Below are 22,881 nucleotides of genomic sequence, written 5' to 3' on the forward strand. Positions count from 1 at the left end.
ACATTTTGCAAGACTTGGGCTAAATTTTAACAAGTCTTAAAGAACTGGGCTTAATCTGAAAGAAGGAAGTGGGGAGGGGGATTGGATCCATTCCTTATAAAAGGAAAATCTCCAGATAAAGCCAAGATTGGAATATTTTTTAAAAAAAACTATAAAAATACCTAAAGAAACCATGAAAGAACCTTTAAATACAGGCATACCTCATTTTATTGTGCTTTGCTTTATTGCACTTCACAGATATTGCTTTTTTTTACAAATTGAAGGCAAGACCTTCAACCAGAAAAAAGATAACAACTAACTTTATTGTAATACTTGCTTTATTGTGGTGGTCTGGAACCGAACCCACATTTCTCCAAGATATGCCTGGATTGGAGAAGACTTTTCTGAGTTTACCATTAATACCTAGAAGCCATAATGGAGAACATTTATTAAACTACATCAAAATGACTTTCTGCAAGTTCAAAGCATAAATGAAACCAAAGCCAAAATGACAAACTGAAGGAAAAAACATCGCAGGGAACCATTTTCCTAATAAATAAAAATATCACACAAATCATAAAAGGCCAATCACCCAGTAGAAAAATGGGCAGAAGACATTAACAGTCAGTAGGAACAGCTAAGAAAGGAAATAGAGATGGCTTTTAAACACATAGGATACTTGCCCTCATTCACAATGGTAAAAGTAAAATCAGATTGGCAAAATAAAAACTATAAATTCCTATGTCATTGAGGGTGGCAATAAATCAGTCTCATACATTGTTGGTAAGACATAATTAGTAGAACTATGAAGGGCACCTTAGAAATATGTATTTGAGTGTACATATATGATTAAAATCCATATACCCTTTGACATTAATTACATGTCTAGGAATTTATTTTACAAATATATTTGTTCACATGTTCAAAATAATGTATGCAAAAACTTTATTCATTGAAGAAATGTTGCCGATAGCATAATATTAGAACTTAAAATACTCATCAATGGAGAATGCTTAAATCAATTATGGGTTTATCCATCCACATAATGGAACATTATATGGCTGTAAAGAAAAATGAAAAAGCTCTTTATAGATTAATTTCAGAGACAAATTGTTAATACATAGAAAAGCAAGGTGCCAAATACTATGTATGAAATATTTTTTAAAAGGAAAAATGAATATATATTTCATATACAAATGATACATATGTATACATGTATATACTCAAACACATACATATGTATACATAAAGCACCTCTGAAACGAAGAATATAAACTGTAACACTAATTGCCTCCAGGGATGGATGGAACTGTGTGACTGGGGGACAAGGATAAGGAGGACTCTGCAGTGTATATCCTTTGGAATTTTTAACTACACAAATACAACTATTTTTAAATAAAAATAAAGTATAAGAAAATAACAGACTTGATTCAAAATGTTAATGGATAACTAGTGCTCCTTTCACAGTTAATTCTTAAACTAAGAGGGGTTAGACAGTTTGTCAAATATCACAAAACTAGCATGTAAGGCAAACAGAGTCAGAGCCTAGGTTTGATTGGGCTCTCTCATACAGGTTGCTTAAAGGTAAAGGAGAACATCGAAATAGTTCACATAAATAAAACTCAAAACTCCATTAGAGTGTGAGTGCACTGAAACAGCAATTAACTTGCTGAAAAAGGCATGACTTGGAATCACTCCGAAGAGCAATCTGGCAGTCCTTACCAAGAAGCTTAGAAATACTCACAGCTAGGTAAGTACATTACTTAAAGAGTACGAGGAAGACATGTCTTGTCAGATTTGTTTCCTAATTTGACGTGCAGTTTTTGTTATGGTATATACATACAATGGAGTATTTATTATTGTCTTTTTTAAAAAAGGAAATCTGTCACGTGACAACATGGATGAAACTTGAGCACACTGTGCTAAGTGAAACAACCCAATCATAGGTCAAATACTGCATGACTCCCACTTATATGAGGTATCTAAAATAGTCAAACTCATAGAAGCAGAGAGCAGAATAGTGGTTGCTAGGGACTAGGGAGAGGGGAAATTGGGAGCTGCTAATCAACTGTTATATGTTTCAGGTAAGCAACATGAAAAAGTTCTAGAGATCTATTGTACAACAGTGTGCTTATAGTTAACAATATTGTATTGTACAGTTAAAAATCTATTGAGGATAATCTTGTATTAAGTGTTCTTACCACAATAAAATAAAATTAATCCCATAATCTCAATTTTTAAAATAAGAATTATTTTATAACACACTTTCTGGAACAAATAACAGGAAAAAAATCTTAATAATGGTAATGCATGTACAACAGAATAACTCCCTGGTAATTTAAATTTTATTCTCAATTTCCCAAATTTTTTTGTGTAGAATAGTGGAAGGCAGACTGTGAAGTCAGACAAACCTGAATTCAATTCCAACCCATGACTTAAAATTTCTGTCAGAATTAGAGCAAGTTACTCTAATTCTCTGTGCATGTTTCACCTGTGAGGCAAGGAGTATCTGCCTCACAGGATTGCTTTGATTACAGTTAAGCAAGATGACATGTTAAATGCCTAGAAAAAGTGCTTGGCAAGCACTCAAAAATGGTATCATGAAAACCCCACTTAGAATTTTGCCTATTTTATTTACCTTTCTCCTTCATAATTCTGTTGAACAAAAGGTAAATGACAACATACTTTTCTGAAATGTGGCCCCACACCTAAAATGCCCTTATTTTTGGCCTTTCTCACACCAAAATCCTTTACCCCATTTTATTTCCAGTATAATGTCAGTATAACATAATTTCTTAAACCAGTTCTGCTAGGCAAACATCACAGGACTATTGTGGTACAAAAAGAAATTCTCCATTGTTCTGATTTAGTAGGTTATGGGTAGAGCCTTGCGATTTAAAGTACACCAGGTAATTCCAAGGATGAACCAAAATTTGAAAACTTAGATCTCAAAACTCATTTACTTGAGTCTTTGGCAAACAGAACAGGGGAATAATGGGAAAGCCATGGCCTTTGGACCAGATTCCTAACTCTGCAGTTTACCAGCCACATGGCCTTGAAAAAGTTTCATCTCAAGTCAGTTTTCTCTCTGGTAAACAGAGGGGAGTCTGTACTTACAAGGTTAAGATCTGCAAAGCACATTATCTAGGTGCGCATTGGGCACAGTAGGAAATTGATGACTCACTTGGGTGCTGTAAAAATTGAGCTCTTTAATCACAATTCTTATAGCTAAATATGACAATTAAGCCTTAGTATAACAAATAGTACTTACATAAATGTAAACGCACACACATATTGTTTTACTGACAATAACATTATCAAAAGTTTAGACCATTATTCCATGCCATTTACATTTAGATTTTAATTCCACAAGAAATATATGGGATGCAAGATATGGGACCACCAAAATAGAAGTAGCTTGTAACTAAGTATCTGATTTTAGGGGTTGGTAATCAAGTCTGGAGTAGGTTTGTCTGGTTTTAGATCTTAATTACCCAGTTTTGTGACTCAAGTTTCCTATTTGTTAAATTCAAATTATGTACTAGATACCTACTAATTGCCACACATCCACCCCTGTAGTGGAGAAGGTTTGGAAGAAGAACTGAGTCTGGAAATGTGTAGCTTACATGGATAAAGGAGAGGAGGATGGACAATGCTGGCCTCCTAACCCCTGTCTCCATGGCCTTTTATTAAGTTTCACAACAATGCTAGCTTTGTAATTTAGTAATAGTTACTATCAGGTTAGTAGATAAAAGCTATAGCCAACTCCCAGATTCAGTCTCAAAGCCACCTCCAGTGTTCTCAGCTATTTCCTCTCAAGTACCTTTTTCTTATCCTCTTAAGTATCTTTTTCTAGTCTCTAGAGCAAGAAGTCTCAGAATTGGTCAGGCATATGCGCCCTCTCTGCGATGTGTCCTTGTTTGCAAGTCCACATTTGCTTCCATTGTTCTTGTTGCTCCAAGCACGACATACTGCCAGGACCGCAGGGATCTCTTACAACACACCCACACCCCCCATACCACAGTAGTTACCACCAGAATTGAAATACGAAGTGCTGAGATTTTTCTAACAAAGTAGCAGGGGCCATTTGGAGGTAGACTGCCGAAGTCCAAACCCTACCTTTGCCACTTCCTATTGTGGCTTTGGTTATTACTTAACCCTTCTGTGCCTCACCTACCTTATTGGCAAGATGGAAGTTACCTAGCTCATATGGTTGTTAAAAGATTAAACCAATTGATATATGCAAAGTACCTACAACAGTGGCCACTATCTAGAAAATGCTCCTGAAGTGTTAGCTATAATTACTATCAGTGCCCACCCCCATATAGAAGGCACTCAGCCAGTTAGCTATTATATTTTGCCTTGAATTTTGCCCAGTAAATTATGCAGTTTTTAAAACTGGCTATGTTCATTAAAAATTTCTAAATATAACACAAAACAACACTGGATTCCATAAGCGAAGAACTATAGTTTAACATAAGCTTGTGTAGTTGTTTTCATGGTTCAGCCTCTCCCAGGAGTGCAATTTTAAACCAGTCTGAATTTTCTAACACTAGTGAGGAAGTGCTCCATTTCCAGACCTGGACCATAAACACCTATATACGATTCTCTATGGAGTAGGCTTCAGGCTCTCAAGAGGACAGTAGGGCTACAAGTTGGGAGTCTGAGACCCTAAATAATTGTGGAGCAGCACCCTCCCCACCAACCTGCACTGGACTGTAACACTATGAAGAATATTAAATGGAGCTACTTTTTGAATTGGAGCTGCCATCCCAGCTCAACTGCAAGTCCGACTCCTCAAACCTTTGGCAAAATAACCTTTGTACTGGGCCTAAAGCAGCATTGCATTCTATACTTGTTACAAGGCTAACAAGAAAGCAACGTAAGACAGTCTGACTGAAAATATTCTTTAGATTTAGTCTGTTAGCTTATCTGCACCTATAGAAATTTCTTCCTTCAGTAATTAGTCCGCTTTCCTTTCTCAAATACCACTTGCGTTCGCCTAATTGGAACACTATTTGGGTTTGTCTAAACCAGTATAAAGTAGCATTGTGGACAGGTAAAAATGGGGGAGATTTTATGGAAAGTAACCTCACAAGGTGATCTGATCATAAATTGGTGGGTATTCACACCCCAGCCATGTAATTTCTTTAGCACGTTTATCTTTGCCTTAAGCAAACTATCAGTTTTTGTGCCTCAGTAGGTAAACACACCTCTGAAATGACTTTCATACCCTTCTAAAGACAACCACCTTCGAGAATCCATAGTCTTAACTATTTTGTAACGTAAACCTTGCTTTCTCCCACCTTAATATAATCTTCCTTCATTCTCTCCCTAATCTTAAACGCATAAAAGAAACTAAACTGCCTGAGAGTATTTGAGATCTTGCTCTTCAGTATGTTATCAGTTTGACTCAAGCATAAAAATCCTCTCCGGGTTTGGATGTTTCTTACATTGATAGCTTCTTGAACAACTATTCTTTTGAATCTCAGAAGACAAAAAAACAAAAAAGTAAGTATAAATCCATGCTTTGTATCAGCATCAATGATCTATGTAGTAAAGCTAAATTCAATGTGAAAATTGAAAGCCTTGTTCTCCAAAATTCTCTGCAGTTCACTTGAAAAAAGAAAAAAACAAACTAGATACTAAAACCAAATTAAAACACTAAATAAAAATTAACCATTTATTTATACATTTTTATTTGGAAATGTTTATATCAGCACAGTGAAACTAAATTTTAAGAGACACTGGATGTCATTACTTTTGGATTATTTCATTAATTTATTACAAAAGAGACATGGAAATTATTTACATGATGAGATTTCAGAACTTTAGTGGAATGGGCAGCTTCACAGGATGCCATTTCAATAGTGATTTCAGTCTACATACTTTCCAAGAATGTCGCCATCTCTAAATAAGAAATAATCCTGCAAACAGAGAAACCAATAGTGAAGAAAAAAACAGCAAATATTTAACTTCTTTTTAAAATTATTAAGTTTACATACCTTGTCATCTAGAACTACTTTGGTGCCTCCATATTCTGGAAGAAGAACTCTGTCTCCAACTTTCACGCTAACTGGTTGAATCTCTCCACCCTCAAGAAAATAAGGATATTTTATTAGCAAAGGCATTTAGTTTACCAAATATTTATATCTAACATTTATTAATCAAATGTGCATACTCAAATCAACTGTTATAAAAGGACTTGGTAGCAAAATGATATAATTTATACAACTGTATTTCTATACTCAAAAATGTCTTAACGTGTTGAGTTACATTTTGAAATAATGCCCACAGTGGCTTAAACTAAAACCCAATTTCAGTGTAAAAGTTCAAGGAGTTATATTGGGAAAGCTAACAAGCTAATTTTTAGTGATTAAATATGAACATAACCTATCGATTATGTAAAATAAACCAGTTTTTAAAATCGTATACATGGCTATGTTTAACCTCAGCATACCAAAACAAAAACAAAAAAGTTCCTGAATTTGAAACATATCTCCTTTGTGATTCAACTTTCTTTTCTCCAAAATATGATTTGGGTAAAGGAGACTGAAGCATAGTGCCCACTCCCCAAAGTCTTCCTATCCCTGACTCCAGAAGAGCTCCTTGCTAGAACTCTGAGGCAACTGGAACAATGCAATTAACTTACTAGACCCCAAGGGCATTTACTGAGAATCCTTGGAAGGATAGTCTTAACCTGTTCCTTTCATGGGAATGCCAAGTAAAGTGAAAAGTGGTTAAAGGATTAGGGCAATTTCAGCGCAACATGTTAGACCAAGAGTTCAAATTTCTCTTCAATTCTTAAACGCCTCCATGGATTATCTTCAAGCATAATTGTTTAAATTCTTCTTAACTTTTTAAAAAGTAAAAAATTCAGAATTTGAAAAAAACACTAGTCATATGAGGCTACCAAGTGGCTTTTGGTTTTAATATTCTCTAACCTTCCATTGTATATAATAAACAATTTCATTTTCCAATCATTTTCGTTAGATATAGATTAAATCTAACTGAACTGGAGAATGATCTTGAAAATAAACTAGTTAAAAGACTGCTTTTAATAACCAAGGATTCTTTTTCCCCTCCACCTCACATGAACATAATTCCATTTTAGCTATTTACCTTTCCTTTAGAGCCCGATCCAACAGCTACTACTGTTGCTTGCAATACTTTTCCTTGAGATTTTTCTGGAAGCATGATGCCTCCTTTGGTTACAGTTTCCGCAGCACTCCTTTCAACTAATACTCGGTCAAAGAGGGGAAGAAACTTTCTAAATGCCTGTCCTGCCTGCAGGGAGAGAAATGTTAGCTTTGAAACAAAATATGTAATTATATTCTAAACAGGCATGCCATCGTAAATTTTACATATCAACCACCACATGTGGCTTTCAAAGGTAACGCCCCAACCCAGATTATTCCTTCAGGAAACCCATTTGAACGTTCAGCCCTAGATTCCAGGTTAATTTCCAATTCCCTATGTGGTAGGGGTAGTTGGTGCTCCTCTGGTCAGCAGCCAGACGAGCTTTAAAAACCATCTTGGTTTATTCCAAGGTCACATATTTTCCTTCCATAGGTTTTTCTGGAATGTTCAGCACACATCTGAAGTCACTCTGTGTAAAGCCATGCTTTCTTCACAGTATTACACACCCACAAAAGGCCTTGCAGGAGAAGCGGATCTGGCGCCACGCGTGCGTCCGAGTTCCCGCCCCCTAGCACACAGGCCGGCCATACACGCGCGTGCAAAGGGCCCTCTGCGTACGAAAAGGTCGGCGGAACCGGGAGTCTCCAGGGTTCGGGTGGGTGCCGGTCCCTGAGTGACCCCAACCCCTCCTCCTCCCTCTCCCAATGAGAACGGTCCAGGCTCCCCGTGCGCCTCAGGCCTACCCGGAGCCACGCGCCTCTAGCGCACGCGGGACTCACCATGACTCCTGCTGCCGCAGTACGTACTCTGCTCTCGCGCCGCGGCCGCAAGGAGAAACCTGCAGTCCGGCCGTGCGGGCAAGTGAACTTTGGAAGAGGCCGCCCAGTGCGCAGGCGTGCTCGCCCCCGCCTCCCGGCCCTCCCCGCGCGCGCGAGAGGGCGGCCGCAACAGCGCGCGCCGCGATTCGTCCCGCGCGCTCTGCGCAGGCCACTGACGCGACGACCGGGAGGCGGAAGAAAGAGGAGCTTTTTCTAGGCTTTTCTAGGACCCTCGCGGAGGTGAAAATACTAGCCCTTCGCCTCCTCCCGGAAATGACGCGATTTAACCCGTGACCCAGAGACAACGCAGCAGTCCCCGGAAAGTTCTGGAAGCGAACGCAGCCCGGGAACTAGCCTAAGCTGGCCAGAGAGGGCTGAGCCCGCTGGCCTGGCCCCGCGCGGGTAGGCAGGGGCGGGGCTGGCGCGCGGCGCGTACAGATTGCCGGGCCCGGGCCGATGGGAGGGGGGAGTGGGAGGCCCCCGCACACGCGGTGTTGCAGGGCGGGGGGAGCGGCGGAGGGAGGGGACAGGAGCTCTTTGCCGTGTGCGCCCTGCACTTTGTCCCTCACTCGCCGCCGACGGCCTGCCTCGCCGCTCGTCCGCCTTGCCGCTGCCCCGCAGGTATGCGGCTGCCCCGCGCCACCTTACGCAGGCGCCTGGGACCCCCGGCCTTGCCCCGCGGTGGTTCTGCTTGAGTGCGCCGGCAGGATAGAGCCAGGGCTTCCCCTCAGCGCCGCAGCCCGGGGCTCGCTGGCCCAGGCCTTGCAGGGGCCCACCACGTGCGGCGCGGATCGCTCGCCAGGCCAGGGCGCAGGAGGGAGGCCTTGCAAGAGGGAGGGCCAGGAGTGTGTGGAACCGGGGGAGTGTGTTCACGTGGGTCCTCCGATGCAGCCCATTCCTGGTCGACTCCAGGGCCTTGACGGGGGTAGTCTCAACCTTAACGGAGACTGTCTTTGGCCCCGCAAGCTCAGTGAGGGTACGGCGCCTCCAGCCTTGACCTTGCTCGGGGCGTCTAGATGAAAAGACACATGGGGCCGCTGTGTTCAGCATCGCGGCCTAGTCGGCTACTCTGATACTGTAGCCCCGATTGGATACATGAATACACATCTTAGTAAGCAGATTTTTGCACTGTCAGGAATGTTTTTACTCCACTGGTCACCGGGTTTATAACCTGCCCCTTTCCTGCACACTTTCCAGGACACGTTTGGAGTGGGTTTGCTCTGCAGGCTATTTTAGTGGTGAAAGATTTACTCGTTTTTAACGGCAGGGGCAAATGGCCATGGGGAAGAAGATAGGTATACTTTGTGCTAGTGCTGTAGGTCGGGCGTGGGGGCGGCCTTTCTTCAAGTTTGCGCTAGTGCAGGCGTTAAAAAGCTGTGGCGCGTTCCGTGGCCCGGGTTTAGTGGCTGAGAGAAGTCGGCCCAGCTCACATCTTACATTTCTTCTGTTGCACAGGTGTCATGTTTATGTTGTAACGCACCTCGGGTAGTGTTCGTATTGATGTACTGATAATATGCTTGTTTCTCCCCCTCCCTAGAAATGCTTCGATTACACGAAGTCTTTCGCCAGATTAGGCCAGTGTCCAGGGCACTGGCTCCTCATCTCACTCGGGCTTATGCCAAAGATGTAAAATTTGGTGCAGATGCCCGAGCCTTAATGCTTCAAGGTGTAGACCTCTTAGCCGATGCTGTAGCCGTTACTATGGGGCCAAAGGTATCAGTATTATTTTGTTGTAATTTGTAGTACTGTTAATTATGCAATAACATTTTATTGATCACAGCTAGCTGAACTACACGGGTATACGGTTTTTGATAGAATCCAATTTACATATGAGTTCCGCATTCTCAGTTACTTTTTTTTTTTTTAAACTATGTAACGGCCTTAAAACTTAAAACTTTTCTACCAAATTTGTGAAACTTTATTTTGTACAATGTGTGATGTAATCCAGTGGTAACTTATAACACAGTGTGGATCCTTAAACTCAAGGTAGAATTAGTATTGCTTTCCTGCTTGATTTAAATTTTGGATTCTTTCCCAGTAGTTAGTTCCAAGCATAACTTACTTCTTATAATACCTCAAGTATGTGCTCTTAGGTGCTAGTTTTACCTAATATTTTTCTGCTGTCCCTTCTGTTCCAAACCACATTTAAAATTTTAAGCTTCATTTAACATGAAGAGATTGGTGAAGAGTAATAAATTTGAGGAGGCCTTTGAAGGTTGTGCACAGTCAAGCAATGCTTCATTTCAGGTTGAAAACAATTCAAGTATCAAAGTAATCCAAACTGTATAAAATAAGATATTTGCATGACTGCCAAGTAGCAACTTTGGTTCAGATCCAAAAACTGCCAATACTCTTTTTGCACCATATTTGAGATTTAACGTCAAACAACCCTGAAAGATAACGTACTCTGCTTTCCTTGCTGTTGATATTTTAGTAACTAAATTTTAAAGCAAGTTTAAAAAGTAAGTTTTCACATTACGTTTAAAGATAGCAGGCACTGGAGAAAAATAGAAATTATGTTAAAAATAAACTGGAATTCCATTAAAATATCAAATTGATATTGGTTTGTCTGTGTTCTTATTAAATGACATCTTTTACTACCTAGGATTTTTATCTCACATAATATACCTCATCCAAGGCTGCGCATTTGGCAACAGAGGTAATTTTTTCTGTAAATTTAAGAACGTGAGTGGACTTGCCGTGGAGATTATGCTGCAGATTATGCTGATAAAAAGCGACAACTTAATGTTGAGGCTCTCAAGTAATTGCCCTATTATAAAAACTGCTTGTTCTGTTTTAAGCTAAGTAGTACTTTGTGTGGTTGTGTCACTTTTTTTTCTCTGCAATTGTAGGGAAGAACAGTGATTATTGAACAGAGTTGGGGAAGTCCCAAAGTAACAAAAGATGGTGTGACCGTTGCAAAGTCCATTGACTTAAAAGATAAATATAAGAATATTGGCGCTAAACTTGTTCAAGATGTTGCCAATAATACAAATGAAGAGGCTGGAGATGGCACCACAACTGCTACAGTACTGGCACGCTCTATTGCCAAAGAAGGTTTTGAGAAGATTAGCAAAGGTGCTAATCCAGTGGAGATCAGGAGAGGTGGGAATGTCACTTTATTGTTTTCAGTGTTTTAAACTGTTTATTAATATTAGAAAGTTGGTTCTTACATCCTAAAAATTCTTAGGCTGAGTATTCCTTCAGCAAATAGTGATTGAATGCGTAGCTATGTATGTGGTGGGCACTGTGCTAGGTGCTAAGGAGAGAAATGGGACTGACATTTCCTGTTGTCAGTCTGTCCCTTGTGTCGTTAGACCCTCCCCACACCCTTCCCCCTAAAGCCAACAATTTATTGGAAGATACAGCGTATACTATATACCTTGAAAATAGTAAACTTGTGAGGATTAGAGCAGAGAGATTATACAATTTTTATGTTTTACCTTAGTTATCTGGAATGTAGGGCCTAACAAGAAACAGTCATCAGGATGTCACAGGTTTTTTTTGAAAGCAGTTTTTTCTCTTAACAGCACATAGTATTTTATTGGTCTGCGTTTTGTTTATTACTGCTTGTTTTAGGGGGCTAGACTACAATTTAAAGATCTCCCCAGCATGAGGTGGTGATGTAGACTTAAATTCTATCATTGTCATTTGTTAGCTGTGTACTAAAACTTGGTTTTCCTGTCTTGAAAATGATTACCATGTATCCTTAGAGTGTTGCTGGCCAAACTAGGAGACTTTTAGTAAAGGGAAATATTATTTTGTCAGAATTGGCGTTCCAGGCCTACTGATAACATCCCATCTATTTTAATGTTTGAGGTCCAAATTGAAATGTGTTGCATGGAAAGCAGTTTGACTGTAAATCACTGACAAGCATTAATGGAGGTTATTAAAGTTACTTCCCAAAGAAAGTCATGGTTCCTAAACACCTCGCTTTGGATTTTTTTCTTGAAGTAACATTTCTCAAAGAAGGAAAGAGCTAGCACTAGTCCCATTATAGTAAAATGGGTTTTTCATAAATCCATATTGTGGTGCTGTTTACTGTTAAAACAAAAATATTGTTTATAATAACAAAATGAGGAAATTTTGGATAATTAAAACCTGCAGGGGAATGGCCACAAGAAATTCCTTATACTTGAGAATTATATTCATTTTTGAAAGTAAAGAACTGTAATCCATTTTGGCCCTTTTTTATAATCATTCAGTTGAGGGGAGAATTGTTGGCTGACCTTATTAGAAACATGCAGTATAATTGGATTGAGAATGACTTATACAGGATGAGTTAAATGGTGAGATTCTTGAAATTGTACACCTCAGTTTTTTTCAATTTTCAAAATAATTTTGGCATTGTAGGACTTTAGTTCTTGTTTCTGTGCGTGCCATCCAACTCTGTGTGATTTGGAAAAGTACTGGCCCAGAAGCAGTGTGTGTAGGCTATTAAGGCATGAAAACTTTTATATTAAATCAAAATTTTTATGTGACATGGAGTTATGAGAGAATATGCAGTGTAATGGCATTTGTTTTTGACCCAGGTGTGATGTTAGCTGTTGATGCTGTAATTGCTGAGCTTAAGAAGCAGTCTAAACCTGTGACAACTCCTGAAGAAATTGCTCAGGTAAGATTTTTCATAATATTTTATGGTAAAGTTTTAAAAATTTTAGTAACATGATTTTATACCAACATTGGAAGCATTTTTGTTACTGCTAAAACATTGGAAAATAGTGACTATGATATGTCTTAATAGGCTGCCATTTTAGTTTTGCATGCTGTGAGTAAAACTTATGTTTATGAAAAAGGTTCTTTAGTCATTGTCAGAGGTCTGTGATGTTTGTTATATTGTAAGATTGACTCCTTTGTAAAGGAAAAAAAATAATGGGGTCAGCTTTTTTCTTTTATTTTTTACTGTTTTTGTTTAAAACAATAAGTGCATGTTTATTTCACATGTTTTAAAAATAATGTGGCCAAATAATGAGATGAAAAACAATTGAAAACAGAATCGATATTTCATTAGAAATATTATGCCATAAAGTCCTCTTCCTCTAATACCCATTCCTTGGGTATTACCCCACCAGTAGGTATGTCAGTTTGGAAGTTACTAGGAAAAGGAAAGGGAGTTGATTGAGGACACTAGCCTTACCTTTTAATTTGGAAAAGTAAATTGATTATTTCAGGTTGCTACGATTTCTGCAAATGGAGACAAAGAAATTGGCAACATCATTTCTGATGCAATGAAAAAGGTTGGAAGAAAGGGTGTCATCACAGTAAAGGCAAGTGTGTTTTTAATGATAGCTTGAAATGAGGTGTCTGATGATCAAATACAAAATTCAAATTATATGTGTTTCAAAATATATGTCTGATGATCAAATACAAAAATTCAAATTATATGTGTTTCAAAATATATGTTTTATTCTTTAATGTGTAGTATCAGTATCTGTAGAGAGTAGAATGCTTATTATGTTTTGTGTGAATTATTTGCTGTTAGGAGTAAATCCATCCTAACTTAAATGGTATTGTCTTCTAGCTGTAAAAATTAATTCAAATATGCATTTTTAAAAATTTTCTGCGAAATTTTAAAAAATGCATATTTGAATTAATTTTTACAGCTAGAAGACAATACCTGGATCCCTTATGACAAGTGGGGTCTATTTGTTTATCTAGCCTAAAATTGCAATTTTTGTGTTTCTTTAATGAAATTCATACAGCTAATTCTTTGACTTTCCACAGGATGGAAAAACATTGAATGATGAATTAGAAATTATTGAAGGCATGAAGTTTGATCGAGGTTATATTTCTCCATACTTTATTAACACATCAAAAGGTAAAAGCAAATCAAAAACAAAGTTTTTAATATTATTTGCTATGTGTCAAATTACAGGCATTAGTTGGTGTCATACCTTTGAAAATATAAATTCATATCTTCCAAAAGTTAATATGTAAAAGAAATGGAAGCAGAAAAACATGAAATTATGTTTATAGCCATTTCATGTAAATTCACACATTTTCAGAATATTAATGTTCTAAAGTTGGTTTGAAATATTCTTTGTTTTTGCAGGTCAGAAATGTGAGTTCCAAGATGCCTATGTTCTGTTGAGTGAAAAGAAAATTTCTAGTGTCCAGTCCATTGTTCCTGCTCTTGAAATCGCCAATGCTCACCGTAAGCCCTTGGTCATAATTGCTGAAGATGTTGATGGAGAAGCTCTTAGTACACTTGTTTTGAATAGGTAATAGGCAATGATATTTGGTTTCCATTTCTAGGTGAAAGGCAATTGCTTATATTAATGTTTGAAATTTCCATTCTGTACCTCTGGCTACTTATATTTAGAGTTGTAGTGTATAGTATAGGTGTGCTTCATAAATGCTTAGTCTAGTTTTAATGGCTCTGTCTTTCTGAATAGGGCCCTGAAGTGCAACTTTCTCATAACATAGTCTAATTTTGTATGTGTTGTCTTTCTAATTTTTATAAGTGCTTACAGTTGTTTTGAAGGTAAATGACTGGATTTGTTTTACTTTAATTTTGGGGGAAAATATTTCACAGTTGGAATTATGTATAGAAAGAAGGAAATAAATAACTGCCATTCTAAAAACTTTAGATCTAAGTGTATTCAGTTGGTATTTTACATACGGAACAAATTCGTTCAGTTAATTTTTTAAAATCTGTAATGTATTTTGAATTTAAGACAAGTAATTTTAATGCTGTAAACAGAATTGGTATTATTAAAATATATATTCTTCCTAATCTTAGAATTGAGGTATATCAGAAGTGGGACAAATAAAATAGCAGGTATGTATGTGTTAGAGATTACATACCTTGGCATGACCCAAAAGCTTAAAATTAGTTTACTTATCCTGGAATGTTAACTTGGATTTGCTTTTGGGTTATAAATATACCTTAGAGATTATGAGATTTGAAGCCAAAAAAAAAAAAAACAAAAACCCACAAAAACAAAAAACCACAGGCCTACAGTTTTCATTGAACCATTTTACTGGTAGCTGAAAAGTTGGATATCGATACACTTGGCATATCATCAGAGTTTATCCCTCTGATTTTTATTTGGCTCCTTAATAAAATAGACCAGCTCTGTTTTGAAGTTGCTGTATTCCTTTTGCTTCACAATCTGTGGACATTTCTTTGTATATTCAAGTATTAATTACCTGCTCAAATTGTAGGTGAGCGTAATACTTTTATCAGCAATATTGACATTTATAAAGGAACTAAATTAAAAACACTTCTTGCTCATACTTTAATAGCAACTTAATCTAATTTTAAATGGAACACGTAGAGTAAATGCTTATTAGATGGACCCCCAAATTTAATAATTAATAATTCTGATTTTTTAACAGTCTATAAAAGAGTTACTATTTAACTTAAATATCTTTTGCTTACATTAACATTTTTGCTCCTGGGTCCAGTTGCTGAACTGGAATGTAAATAAGGTCAGTAGTTTATTAAGGTAGTCAGATATTGGCAAATATGGAAGAATGGAAAATTGTCATTTCCTGTTTTAACCATAAGTTGCTAGGAAGCAAACAATTTTTTTTTTAAGCCTACAGCACCTGGCCTTCCTAGGTGGTCTCCCATCCAAGTACTAACCAGGTCCGACCCTGCTTAGCTTCCGAGATCAGACAGGATCGGGCATGTTCAGGCAAACAATTTTAAAAAGTAAAGTTTTCTAGGTACACTTAGGAGTCAGAACTTGAGAACTAGACAGGCATTTTTATTAAATTTTATCCTTATTAATTACTATTCTTAACAGGCTAAAAGTTGGTCTTCAGGTTGTAGCAGTCAAAGCTCCAGGTTTCGGTGACAATCGAAAAAACCAGCTTAAAGACATGGCTATTGCTACTGGTGGTGCAGTAAGTAAAATAAGTGCGATGTTGGTTTATTGAACGTTATACTTCCAGGCCTAAAATTTATAAGTAGAATTTACTTTTTTCATAATCAGATAATACCATCTCAACTGTTTACTTAATCTGTGCCTCTGTTGTATGTTTGGGATGGGAGGTAGAGGTTGGATTAAATAGTGTTATAATCCCTTCCTTCTCTACTTTGCCATGAATAGGCTTATTGACTAACTGGTTTTCAAGAATATAGTAAAAATACATAAGACTTAAGAATTTAGGCCTAGGGTCTAGTCCTGGTTCCACTAAAAGTGTGATCTTGGATGAGTTTTGTGAGTTTACAGTTTTTTCAAATCTAATATCGAGGATTAAGTGGGAAGTTGGAAATGCAATGAAAGATCATATTCAGTGGTCTTAAAATCTCACATTTCAAAGAAATAATAGTATTATAAAATGTTTCATCAAAACATCTGTGTGTGCTATATGATAAGTAAATTTGGTATAATGAAAAAACTGTAACCTGAAATTTGTTCTTTTTTTTTAATGTTTCTAGGTGTTTGGAGAAGAAGGATTAACTCTAAATCTTGAAGATGTTCAGTCTCATGACTTAGGAAAAGTTGGAGAGGTCATTGTGACCAAAGATGATGCCATGCTCTTGAAAGGAAAGGGTGACAAGGCTCAAATTGAAAAACGTATTCAAGAAATCATGGAACAGTTAGATACCACAACTAGTGAATATGAAAAGGAAAAACTAAATGAACGTCTGGCAAAACTCTCAGATGGAGTAGCTGTGCTGAAGGTAAGATTCATTGTTGTAAATAAGCTTCTTAGGTTCTGAGTTCAAGAATGATTTGTTTCTGTGGTATTCCCCAATAGTGCTGTGTAACTGTTGTTCATGAAATTAACTTCCTCATGGAGGTATTTATTATGTAAAGTTCTTTTTTTAACTGAAATATTCCTTAAAACCAGAATTGAACTTATAATGTGGGGGGTTGCTATGTCAGTCGGAGTCTAACTTTGGTGGGACACTACACTCACCCTATTAGCTGTTTAATCAGCCTTTTTTACATTGCTTTTTTAAACAGACTGGGTGCTAATGACTCTTGGCAGCATCTTAAATTAGAGAAGCTATACTAATTGGAATGCTTTTAATCTTTAGGTTGGTGGAACAAGTGATGTTGAAGTGAATGAAAAAAAAGACAGAGTAACAGATGCCCTCAATGCTACACGAGCTGCCGTTGAAGAAGGCATTGTTTTGGGAGGAGGTTGTGCCCTGCTTCGGTGCATTCCAGCCTTGGACTCGTTAACTCCAGCTAACGAAGATCAAAAAATTGGTAAAAAGTTACCTTACAATTGAGTTTATTTGCGGTCTGATATTAGTCTTCCTGTTAGAAAAATGTCATTGCTGCCCACTAAATGTTACAACTCAAAGCAATCTCCAGAATAACAAAAGTACAGTAGTACTATCAAGGAGAGATGAAAGGTGCATTGTATTTTTCAGGGGAAATGATTTGACCTGCAATCTTTTCCTGTATCAGTACTCTCGGTAGTGTAATATTTACAAAAGAAAGAACTAGGATAAATTGCCTAAACTTTACTTTCTTTATAGGTATAGAAATTATTAAAAAAGCACTCAAAATTCCTGCAATGACCATTGCTAAGAATGCAGGTGTTGAAGGATCGTTGATAGTTGAGAAAATTATGCAAAGTTCCTCTGAAGTTGGTTATGACGCTATGCTTGGAGATTTTGTGAATATGGTGGAAAAAGGAATCATTGATCCAACTAAGGTAGTTGACCTTTTTATAAAAATTCTTTTAATAACTTCAGTAAGTCTTACTAATTTTTTACTAAGTAGAAAGTAATATTTCATCAAACTCTTTTCCCAGGTTGTAAGAACTGCTTTACTGGATGCTGCTGGAGTGGCTTCTCTGCTAACTACAGCAGAAGCTGTAGTCACAGAAATTCCTAAAGAAGAGAAAGACCCTGGAATGGGCGGAATGGGTGGAATGGGAGGTGGTATGGGAGGTGGTGGCATGTTCTAATTCCTAGAATAGTGCTTTACTCTATTAAATGAGAACTGTGAGAGGAAGCTCAAGGCGCAGTGCTCCTCATCTGTAACTTCAGAGAAGTCAGTTGAACGAAATAACTGAATAAAAGGCTGGCTGATGTTTAAGAAAATCACTGTAATCATCAGTTACTGGTTTCAGTTGACAACATATAATGGTTTACTGCTGTCATTGTCCATGCCTACAGATAATTTATTTTGTATTTTTGAATAAAGACATTTGTACATTCCTGATAACTAAGTGCAAGAGCCATGTACCAATGTACTGCTTTCAACTTAAATCACTGAGGCATTTTTACTACTATTCTGTTAAAATCAGGATTTTAGTGCTTGCCATCATCCGATGAGAAGTTAAGAAGCAGCCTTTCTGTGGAGAGTAAATAATTGTGTACAAAGTAGAGAAATACCCAATTATGTGACGACCTTTGTGTAATAAAAATTTGTTTAAAGTTAATCGTGTTAGCCTTTCCATGATCTAGAAGATTGGAGAAATGAAAACCAATTGAAGAGGAGAGATTGGGTTTGGCACAAATGGGTAAAATGTTCCACCTGTATAGTATTCTTGTGTTTCTCTTTGCTGCAGACTAAATTACATTATTACATTGGTAGTGGGAGAAATTTTAAAAGGTGACAACTCTGAATCCTGTGGAAACAATATTGTATGTGTTGAGGTCTGGTCTTAATATGCATGACCCAGTGTCTTCACCTTTATTTCTTAAGTTAAAAAGAAGGAAGTTTCTGGCTCAACACTTGGTCTTTATTAGATAATAAAGCATGGAAGTGTGGCTTTTAAAACAGTACCTGGATGTGTGCATGTTGGGGGAAGGTACTGATTTGCTTTCTAGATTAACTATGTCATAAATTGAAGGCACAAGACTCCTGTAAAAACGTCTAAGTTTTTACTTTACTCTCACCTGTACCAAGGACTTAAGTCTGTCTTGGAGCTATAGCACCTGAATCTGCTCTAAGTGGGAAGGAGCTCCTCGTTACGGCCCTGGAGCTGCTGTGTAACAGTCTGGTGTGTAAGCTAGGCATTGAGGCAAATGTTCCTGCTGGCCTGAGCTGTATACAAAGCTTGGATAGAAATAGAGGGAAAAATAAAGTCCACCACAGACCAGAAGCCAAAGTCACTTGAAATCCTGTACCTAGAAACGTTTTTGCTGTTAATTTAGTTGGGTTAGAAACATGAGAGGGGACTGAATAAAAGGCATTTTAAGTGAACAACTTGGCTAGAATGTAGTTTTGGCTATAGAAGTGACAAAAAGCAAACTAGCACTATCAGATTTGGAGGAAAAGAAACCTTAAGTGTTTATATAGTTTATATCTTAAAGGCCAAGCTAGATTAGAAGAAAAAGAAGGGGAGATACTTGGACTTTGAAAGATTTCTAGTTGTCATTACACTAACGAGCCTAAAGAGATTAACTGGAGAAAAATTATGTGTTAAACACTGTACTAAATATTTGGATTATTTTAACACTCCAAACAATTTAGGGATTAATTAAAACTATGCTACAGTTAACAGGCTCTGAAAGTTTAACTTTACACAGTCTAAACAGCTGTCAGTAATAGACCCCAAATTCGATCTAGGGTTTGATTTAAGAGCTCACACTCAAACCAAAGAGCAAGCCTGGAATGAATCCCTAAGCTAAGATCTAGGCAACTATAAGGAACTCTGAAAGCTGCAGCCAGAGAAATCAATAGACTAGGAAATGACCTTTTCTTAACTGTACAAGGTGATTGCAGTTTTGGAGGGATTCTGGAGAGAACCAAGAGTATCAAGATGGTTTCTTCAAACATTTGGTCAAGATTAACTATGCCAATGATCGTAGATGAGGAAGCAGGAATGGTAGATCTCTGGGGAAATATGCTCATGATGTTCGTGGAAATCCCTTAAGAAATGACACAGAATACAATGTCCAGTCAGATGTTGGACTGAAAATCGGAAAACTTGGCAGCGTGGAGTTGCCTCACTGAAAGCAAGCAGGATTTATTTGAATAGTACAGACCCTGGGAGAGCCATTTCAAGTCAACATTTGCAGGAATGTGTTAGGAGAACAAATGTATGAACCTGAAAATAAACAAGTGTGAGAAAAGGGATGCAAACATTGGTCAGTATTTAGCTCTAGCAATGGAAGTGACCTTTTAAGACTGCAGCTGGATCTGCTTGAAAAACAGGAAAATAACCAAGGAAAAAGTTAATGCTGCTATGAGAAGAGAGAATGGAATGTTTCTACTGCAACCTAGGAAGACCAGTGAGGCTCAGGTATTGGAGAATCTCAAACCTGAAAAGCAAGTTTTGGGGCATGTGACTAGGGGTATCGTCCTGGTTAAATGCAGCAGCAGTTTCAAACTGAGTTACAACTTTATAAAAGACTATGCTAGAGTAAGTGGTTGATGGAATCAAGTTTTTAAAGAAAGAACAACTGTCAAATTGAAAATAAACATTGTGAATTTAGTAACCTTAAGTGATCTCTATCTCTGTCACCAAAAAATGGCCTAATGTAGCAGCAACGATAGCATTTTTGCCCATCACCATTTTTCATGGATATCCCTAGCACTAGATTTTGATCTCTAATACTATTCTCTACTAAAAGAGAAGAAGACTCCTTGGATAGCAATTGCGTCCATGCCTTGAGACTGGAAAAAATCAGAATGGATCTGGAACACCTTGTTGGGACCTGACAACAAGAATAATTCCAAGAATATCCACATTTTTTTTTTTAAGAGCCAACCCAAAGTGTTCCCTTTGGCCAAGTTAGGACATTTGGAGTATCAATAATAAATAATTATAGTGAATTAGAACAAAGCCAGGAGTTCATAATGATACTCAAAAGAGGAAAGTCAATGTAAAGAATAGAAAAAGATAGTTCCAATATAAACTGGTGAATATTATATGTTAATGCCTTATTGATATTAATAAGCCAGAGTATTAACATAAATATAGATTATATTCTCATTTCTGTATCTATAAACAGGAGTAAAATAAAACTAGTGAGAAGAAAGTAGAAACTGAACCAAGAGTAGGAAGAATGAGCAGCACTGGTTATCTCATAATGACCTGGTAGAAGGGGAGTCCAGCAACCAACTACCATTGGTCATGAACAACCAAAAGGAGGTCCAATAGTAGGTTTCAAGATGATACACATCCAAATTTCCCCAAATTTGAAATCTGAAGTTAAATTTCAAAGAGAATGAAACACTTCGGCTGAACTCATGAGACAACATATAATTCTATGTATACCCTCAAAGCAGGTCAATATACCATAAATAAGAAGTAGATGGGGACAACCACACACACGAAACTTAAAGAGCACATCATTTCCAGGAGAGATTTCAAGTCTCTCAAAATCTCTGAAATACAAAAGATGTAAGAACCTCCTGATGTAACAAAGTTTTCTTATAAAAACAAAAAAAGGACTCACTCTAAGTAAGGTGTTCAAGCCTCGGAATCACATTGGCCTGTACAGCCAGATTACACACCCCCACCAAAAATTTAACAAGTTACCAAGATCCTGCAACTCATCTGGACTGAGACTCTTCAAATCTAATTAATATACTAAATGTCCAGAAAGATGTAACACTACCCAAACAGGCAACCTCAGAAGAAACAATAAATGTAAGCTGTAACACTCATATCCTATTTATGTATAAACAGTATTATTGTATAATATTGTTTTCTGTGTCTTTGAGTGTTTAAAAATTTTGAAAGAATATGCAATTTTAATTAAAATACGCAATTTTAATTACATGTTTAGAAGCCTGGTTAAGTTTACAATATTTAAATGTTCAGTGAATTTTCTTTTATTAATTCCATGCACTTAGATAGGTTAGTTGTATAAACAGAACTTAAGCATTTAGAGAAATGCTGTTTTTTAGAGAAACGTAATTAATAAATTCATAGATTAATAAGTTGGGCATTAAACAAAGTACAAATAAAAGTATTTGACTCCCTGTTGCAAAGCCCCTCTGACATTTAAAACAAAAACCCAAAAGCTAGACTGAGAGAGCTAAAAACAAATAAAAGGAAAGCCTACATTCTAAACTGTGGGAACATCAATCCTTTACTAACCTTACAGAATACCAGCAGCCAGGCATTATATCTACTCCATACGTCCCTCTCCCTATTCCTACCCCCATATTTCTCTAGAACAAGAGAGAAGAATCTTTATGAAGAAAAACTGAGAAAAGATCTCCAGATTCTGCCATTTGAAAGTCCCCTAATGTAAAGGCCGGCTCAACTATCACTACAGTGAAACTCACCAGTCAATATACCCCACCTTAATTCCAATAAACTTGTCAGTACCTTGCTTTCAAATATTAACAGACAGATCAGAACCATTAGACAGCTGAGGAAGCCTTCCACATGAATAGCAAAAACCCAAAGGGACCTCGGGGAAACTTAAAAAATCATAAATGAGATTTTATTTCCATAAAACAAGGAAGCTATTAAGAATGAACAATTAGAAAACAAAATATTCTTGGAAAATAAAATAATGGCAAATGTAAAATCAATAAAAAGGGTTGGGAAATAGTTGAAATCTAAAAGGCAGAACAAAAACAGATGGAAAACATTAGGAGGAAAAAGTAAAGATTTAATACAAGAAGTAGAAAGTCTAATAAGTTAGGAATTCCTGAATGAGAGAACCAGAGAATACAGATAGGAAGAAATTATCAAACAAATTCAAGAAAATTCCCAAGGCTCAAGGAAATGAGTCTGAGAACCAAATGGCTCATGAGGTACCCAACATAATTAAGACAGGGGAACAAGACAGAGCATGCAATATCAGACCACCCAAGATAGAGTAGATAAAGCTTCCAGAAGTAAAACAATGACATATTCTGATACTTAAGATGCTTAAAACTTTTGCTCTCACCCTTTTTTTAGGAAGCCACTAGAGGATTTCCTCAGTATTTTGAAAGTAAATTTAAAAAAGAGAAAGCCAAAAGATTTAGGAAGTAGGGAACTCCAAAGAGAAGAGAAAGCCTAGGGTGATTGCAGGGGAGCCCTAGGATTACAGCTACACAATAGCCTCAAGAGC

General features: G+C 37.3%; 2 protein-coding genes across 4 annotated transcripts in view; one reads left to right on the forward strand and one right to left on the reverse strand.

Moving 5' to 3' along the window:
* LOC105298152 (MOB-like protein phocein) overlaps positions 1-8,195 on the reverse strand; it is a 33,401-nt gene extending 25,206 nt beyond the window's left edge. The window contains exons 1-4 of one of the 2 annotated variants that reach the window (XM_011369222.2): positions 7,899-8,056; positions 7,102-7,266; positions 5,985-6,074; positions 5,655-5,906 (exon numbers count right to left, since the gene is read on the reverse strand). In XM_011369222.2, the coding sequence (XP_011367524.1) occupies positions 5,856-5,906; positions 5,985-6,074; positions 7,102-7,266; positions 7,899-7,901 (309 nt within the window). In that variant the 5' untranslated portion in view covers positions 7,902-8,056 and the 3' untranslated portion in view covers positions 5,655-5,855. Of the gene's footprint in view, positions 1-5,654; positions 5,907-5,984; positions 6,075-7,101; positions 7,267-7,898 lie in introns of those variants that run through there. The other variant, XM_011369224.2, reaches the window with a different exon arrangement.
* Positions 8,196-8,320: 125 nt separating this feature from the next.
* On the forward strand, positions 8,321-18,296 carry HSPD1 (heat shock protein family D (Hsp60) member 1). Of its 2 annotated transcripts, none has more exons than XM_011369226.2 (12): positions 8,321-8,339; positions 9,475-9,650; positions 10,790-11,042; positions 12,470-12,552; positions 13,109-13,204; positions 13,662-13,755; positions 13,990-14,158; positions 15,692-15,791; positions 16,330-16,575; positions 16,936-17,110; positions 17,386-17,564; positions 17,664-18,296. In XM_011369226.2, the coding sequence occupies exons 2-12, from the start codon at positions 9,477-9,479 to the stop codon at positions 17,817-17,819; spliced, it is 1,725 nt and encodes a 574-aa protein (XP_011367528.1). In that variant the 5' UTR covers positions 8,321-8,339; positions 9,475-9,476; the 3' UTR covers positions 17,820-18,296. The 2 variants fall into 2 exon arrangements, with proteins under 2 accessions (XP_011367528.1, XP_011367527.1); XM_011369225.2 differs by lacking the exon at positions 8,321-8,339 and adding an exon at positions 8,415-8,558.
* Positions 18,297-22,881: the final 4,585 nt, after the last annotated feature.

Source organism: Pteropus vampyrus, unplaced genomic scaffold (assembly GCF_000151845.1).
Source record: "Pteropus vampyrus isolate Shadow unplaced genomic scaffold, Pvam_2.0 Scaffold146, whole genome shotgun sequence".
NCBI lineage: Eukaryota > Metazoa > Chordata > Mammalia > Chiroptera > Pteropodidae > Pteropus > Pteropus vampyrus.